The sequence below is a fragment of the Populus alba genome, chromosome 6 (genome assembly GCF_005239225.2).
Source record: "Populus alba chromosome 6, ASM523922v2, whole genome shotgun sequence".
Taxonomy (NCBI): Eukaryota; Viridiplantae; Streptophyta; class Magnoliopsida; order Malpighiales; family Salicaceae; genus Populus; species Populus alba.
In genome coordinates this window covers 24,059,969-24,066,205 of record NC_133289.1, presented here as the reverse complement: position 1 = coordinate 24,066,205, position 6,237 = coordinate 24,059,969, and the positions used below count along the sequence as shown (strand labels likewise).

The following is a 6,237-nucleotide window of genomic DNA, read 5'->3' as shown; positions in this document are numbered from 1 at the left end:
ATGAAAATGTAATCTAGCATTTTTTTTTTCTTTTTTCTTACAATTTCAAGGACTAGAATATATTAAAAATGAAGTTTGGGATAAAATATTAACTCGTTAAACTAAAAATAATTTTACCCTTGGTCCCTAAAAAATTATTTTTTGCTAGCATTTAAACTATTTTTTTATATATATATAATCAAATGATATTATCTTGACATCATTATATCACTATAAAAAGCAAAATCAGGCAAATCATTCCAATTAAATGCAATGTCAAGAACAAATTTGAAAAAAAAAAGAGAGAGAAAAAGAAAAATAATTAACTGTTTAAACAGTAATCACAAAAGAGCAACCTTGCATTCCTTGTGTATGTGAGAGAGACGCTCCTGCTTCCCCAAATCACTTTCTTCAATCTTCCAGATTTGTACAAAGTGTCTCTGTCGTTTTGGTCAATAAAGAAACAAGACCACGAGGAGAAGGAATAGCACAGAGGAAGGTTGATGATGGTGGCGGCGGCAGTGAGACGAGGAGCTTCAGAAGCCTTTTTCATTGGGTCCCAAGTTCAGCGATGCCTAATGAAAATAACGGGTATGATTCTTCCATCACTTTTGTCTAGCAAACACTCCAACTCCATTTCTTCTTCTAGCAGGAGCAGTATCAGTAGCAGTAGCAGTAGCAGTAGATACAAACACAAAAATGATGCTTCTTCTTCTTCTTTTAGAAACATTGATGATGCCCTTGCTTCTTTCAATCACATGATTCATAGGAAACCCCTGCCATGTATTATCCAATTCACCAAATTATTGTCTGCAATTGTCAAAATGGGACAGTATTACGATGTTGTGATTTCTCTTTCCAAACAAATGGGTTTAGCTGGGCTCTCTTCTAATACTTATGCCCTTCATATCTTGATGAATTGCTTCTGCCAGTTGCAACGTGTTGATCTTGGGTTCTCTGTCTTGGCCAAAGTCATTAAACTTGGTCTTCAACCCACTATTGTCACATTTAACACCTTAATCAATGGGCTCTGTAAAGTGGGTGAATTTGCCCAAGCCGTGGAATTATTTGATGACATGGTGGCAAGAGGGTGTCAACCTAATGTCTACACTTATACTACGATTATCAATGGCTTATGTAAGACTGGGGAAGCTGTTGAGGCTGCTGGATTGTTTAAGAAAATGGAAGAGTCAGGCTGCCAGCCGGACGTGGTGACATACAGTACACTCATTGACAGTCTTTGCAAAGATAGGCTGGTGAATGAGGCTTTAGATATCTTCTCTTATATGAAGGCTAAAGACATTTCCCCAGATATTTTCACTTACACCTCTTTGATCCAGGGCTTATGCAATTTCAGCCGATGGAAGGAGGCTTCGGCATTGCTAAATGAAATGACGAGTTTGAATATCATGCCAGATATTGTCACCTTCAACGTGCTAGTTGATACTTTTTGTAAAGAAGGCAAGGTTTCAGAGGCTCTAGGTGTGTTAAAAACAATGACTGAAATGGGTGTGGACCCTAACGTTGTTACTTACAATTCATTGATGTATGGATATTCCTTGTGTACAAAAGTTGTTGAAGCTAGAAAGCTTTTCGATGTCATGATAACCAAGGGTTTTAAACCTGTTGTTTTTAGTTATAACATCTTAATTAATGGATATTGCAAGGCCAAAAGGATAGATGAAGCCAAGCAACTTTTTAATGAAATGATTCATCAAGGCTTAACTCCGAACAAAGTTACTTACAACACTCTTATTCATGGCTTGTGCCAATTAGGCAGACTTAGGGAAGCACAAGATCTTTTTAGGAATATGCGCACTAATGGAAACCTCCCAAATTTACGTACTTACTCAATATTGCTTGATGGCTTTTGCAAGCAAGGGTATCTTGGTAAGGCATTCAGACTGTTTCAAGCAATGCAAAGTACTCACTTGAAGCCTAATCTGGTGATGTATACCATCCTGGTTCATGCCATGTGCAAATCCGGTAATCTTAAAGATGCAAGGAAACTGTTTTCAGAACTCTTTGTCCAAGGGTTGCAGCCTAATGTTCAGATATACACTACTATAATATTTGGACTTTGTAAAGAAGGATTGTTAGATGAAGCATTGGAAGCTTTCCGAGATATGGAAGAGGATGGCTGCCCTCCAGATGAAATTTGTTATCAAGTTATTATTCGAGGATTTCTCCAGCACAAGGATGAATCAAGGGCAGTGCAACTTATTGGAGAAATGAGAGACAGAGGTTTTGTTGCAGATGCAAGGACCAGGTTAAGTGAAGTTGGTTAAGGTGAAAAGGTGATGTAAATTTCTCCATGCCGCAAATTCATGTGGAAAATATTATTTAATTTTTCCTCAACTTGTAAGTTAATTTTTTGTTCAATCTTGTCAACATCTGAACAATGACACTAGTACAAAAACTATACATAAAAAAAGAAACACAAAACTGAATATATTTTGCCCGAGGGATCTGCTAATAAAACTTCTTGGTCTCTGATACACACGTACTGTTTGTTTAATTTATTTATTTTTGGTCATGCTATTCATGTCCCCTATCTCTCTAAAATTCAGGTCCATTTTCTTACAAGTTATTGCGATAAATCATATATAAAAGTACCTGAATTTTTGGATTTTTAGCCTGCAGGTTTACTCTCTATGTTATTCTTCATAGTTCCAATCCAAAAACATATGAAAATGAAATTTTTCATGAATACAATAATTCAAATGTGAATGATAATGTTCAAGATCTTATCAGAGAAAGATTAACTTCAATATAAAAGTTCGTACGAGGATATTAGAGAATAATCAATATAAAGTATAAATAAAAGAAGAAAGCAAATGAATATCTGAGCTGTGTTTATTTTTTTCATTCACTGTTAGTTTTCTGTTGGGCTTTTAATGGAAGTCAACCATACTGAACACCCCACTTTGCCTTTTAGATCTTGTTGCAGCATTACCTCTTCCTCAGGTTCATACATTCCTATCTTTGTTTCTGTTTTTGTTTATTTGATTTGAATGTAGAATTTTAGCCTGTGATTTCATTTTTTTCTCTTTTTTGCATAGAAATTACAGCTACTTGTAAAATATGAGAATGAACCTGAAATTTTCATTTAGTTGATGAAGTTGAAGTTGCTACTGCAATTTTCAGCTTCTCTTTTGCCTCAAAATTCCAGGCATTTCTTTCACTTGTTGAGGTTGAGCTGAAGTTACAAATCCGTGTTTCACCCAGGGGCATTCACCTCTGCAAAGAGGGGGAAAGGTCTCGAGTTTAAGTCTTAACTTTGTGACTAAGAATATGCTATTATGCCTGCTCTTTTGGATTGAAAAATGGCACATATGGCAGTGTGTTTGATTTTTTAAGCATCCATTACTTGCAAATGAAATTTTTCTTATTTCTTTGACTTTTAGTGCCTTTTCGCTATTGCAATCTGTCCTTTGAAGCTAAAGAAGATGACATCAAATTGTTCCCTTTGGCAGATTGTGATGTAGTTTATTATAACAGCAATTAGAAGCTCGCTTGCTGATCATACCAATAATGCCCTAGTACTGATTGTTCTGCTCCAATATATTCCCAGATTATATTTGATTTTTCCATTAAGTTCTGAGATCATTAAAGCCACTGGAATAGTCACAAAGACTGCCTGGGCAGGGGCTGCGTATAATCGCCTTCTATACATGCTGGCTAGTCATGTATGTAATGCCTCCTTGAATCAGAAAATACTTGCCTTTTTTAGGCTATACTACTTGCTGCTCTCACAAAACACCAGCTATTGCTGTTGTGTTGGTCATTTTGCTGCTTTACACTGATTAGGCATCTGATCTTGTAGGTGTTGGGGGCATCATTGTATTTGTTGTCGATCCAGCGTCAAGGCAACATGCTGGAAATCTTCTTGCAAACATGAATTGAGCCCTATACCATGCAACCCCTGTTACTTCGATTGCGATTCTTTAGAATTTCCTGATCGCAAGTCCTGGGAAAACACTACTGTTTTGTGTGCCAGATGTAATCCGGATGACACTTCCTTTTTCGATTATGGCATATTCGCAAATGCATTGCAGCAGAAAGTACTTTCCTTAGAGTTTCTTGAAAAGTACTTGTATTGTTTATGGTGGGGCTTGCAGAACTTGAGGTATGACTTCATTGAAATTCACCATAAATATTCATTCGGGATAAAATCTCATGCAGCTTTAGCTAATGTTTTTCCTATTTGGAGGTTCCTCTTTTCTCGCAGATGGATGATCAGCTACTTGATGCAAAACGTAAGCGCTTAGTGTCCTGTTTGAGTACTCAAGGAAACTATATAGTTCGAGAAGGTGATCCGGTTATGGAGATGCTTTTTAGTATCAGGGTAAAGCAAGAGAGCTCAACTCCAAATGGAGGGGGAACATGTTTCTTCATGTCAATTACTTTGAGACCTGGTGACTTTTGCAGTGAAGAGCTGCTTGCCTGAGCATTGCTTCCAAAATCTACTCTCAACTTACCTTCTTTCATCAAGGACAGTAAGAGCACTAGAAGAAGTGGAAGCACTGCATTGCGAGCGGAAGACCTCAAGTCCGTCGCCAATCAGTTTAGACCTCAAGATTTGCTGCAAACACAAGGAGAGGGGCTCCAAGGATGTTGAAATGCTCAAGTTGCAAAACCTGAAGAGCCAGACTTCTGTACAGAACTAGATGATGACTAGTTTGACCCCGGTTCTCATCCAACAGCCAACTACCAATGTGGAAAAGCTTTAATGGAAGCCAAATGATCCAATCCTGAAAGGATATTAATTAAAATCCCCCACGCCATTGCTGGTGCTTTAAGCACCCAGGGATGACTCCATTAATTTTTAGGTAGCTGGAAGGAAGCAAGTGGATGTAAAAGGGGCAAGCTGCTAGTGATTTCTCTAATATCCATTAGTTTATAGGTATACATGTAGCAAGTCTTGATTAAAGTTGAGTTTTGTTACAGTCAATCGGGTGAGATTAACACATTATTGCCTCGGATTTTCTTGTTGAAATGGCACTGAGCTCCATGATAATTAACAGAAGCTCTAAACCACGTAGCATCTGTGGACACGCATCGAATTTACTATTCATTGCTATACTTCAATGACTATTATGCCCTTCTAATAAAAAATCAGAGGCCTATAAGTCGGGTGTTAGTTCGGTCTTTTCGCATGCTTTCTTCGCCATTAATTATTGACTGGGGTTACATGTGATTTTTTCAAATTTCATGAACACTCAAATGATTTTATTATCCTTCACATTTAAAATTTTTAAACACCCCCCAACCTATTTACATCTTTTTAATTTTTAATATATTGCAAAAAAAATAGATTTTCCCGTTAAATAAAAATAATAATAAAACAAGCATATAAGAGTCTTTTGATCTTTTTACCTAGGTTTTTTCCTTTATAAATCTCATAATCATTGGAGGTTATTTTATCTTTTCAAGTTAATTTAATTAATATTAAAATTTAAAAAGTTGTTAGCATATATTATATGCGTGTTAGCGCCAACAAATAAAAGGTATTTGTGTTTTATAGGCAGTGCATGTAGAGTCTTTCAGTGTTCAAACCTTCCCTTTTGCCAAATTGTTGGAAGCATTGTCGATTTTCCTTCCTTATAAAATGACTCTTGTCATCGTTGGTGGGGTGGTTTGCCGCCCACGAGCTTTTTTTTTTTTTTTTAATCTCTCCTCCTATAAAACAAAGCAACTTAATCATCTTTGTTTTTGGTATTTTAATTCTAGTACTTATTCTTTTTATTTTTAATTTTTATTCTTGATCCACATGTTATATGCGTGTTAGCACCAACAAATAAAAGGTATATGTGTTTTATTGGATGTGCATGCAGAGTCTTCCAGTGTTCAAACCTTCCCTTTTGCCAAATTGTTGGAAGCATTGTCGATTTTCCTTCCTTATAAAATGACTCTTGTCATCATTGGTGGGGTGGTTTGCCGTCCACGAGCTTTTTTTTTTTTTTTTTTTATCTCTCTTCCTGTAAAACAAAGCAACTTAATCATTTGGTATTTTAATTCTAGTACTTATTCTTTTGATTTTTAATTTTTATTCTTGATCCTTTTGTAAAAGTTTTATTTATTTTAGATTTAGTTATTTAATTCAAATTTATCATGTATTGTTTTTTCTCAATTTTTTCCTTATTTTTTTTGTTTCTAGTTTTTTTCTTGGCCTTTTTATAAATATTTTATTGGTTTTCAATTCTTAAATCAAGTTTATCGTGTTTTTTTTTTCTTTTCATTTTTTCCTCATTCTTT

The 6,237-nt window shown here is 35.7% G+C and overlaps 1 protein-coding gene across 8 annotated transcripts; it reads left to right on the top strand.

Annotated features, from left to right (window-relative positions):
* Positions 1–236: 236 nt before the first annotated feature.
* Positions 237–4,603, top strand: LOC118042135 (uncharacterized). 8 transcript variants are annotated; one of them, XM_035049712.2, is made up of 4 exons: positions 237–570; positions 912–3,668; positions 3,806–4,108; positions 4,211–4,603. In XM_035049712.2, the coding sequence occupies exon 2, from the start codon at positions 1,056–1,058 to the stop codon at positions 2,265–2,267; it is 1,212 nt and encodes a 403-aa protein (XP_034905603.1). In that variant the 5' UTR covers positions 237–570; positions 912–1,055; the 3' UTR covers positions 2,268–3,668; positions 3,806–4,108; positions 4,211–4,603. The 8 variants fall into 8 exon arrangements, with proteins under 8 accessions (XP_034905603.1, XP_034905600.1, XP_034905599.1 ...); XM_035049709.2 differs by having other exon boundaries at positions 237–2,276; positions 3,554–3,668; XM_035049708.2 differs by having other exon boundaries at positions 237–2,276; positions 3,456–3,668.
* The last annotated feature ends 1,634 nt before the right edge of the window (positions 4,604–6,237 follow it).

Bases quoted from the DNA above. Each gene is read 5' to 3' on its own strand.
- LOC118042135 (XM_035049710.2), top strand. From the start codon at position 483: ATGATGGTGGCGGCGGCAGTGAGACGAGGAGCTTCAGAAGCCTTTTTC.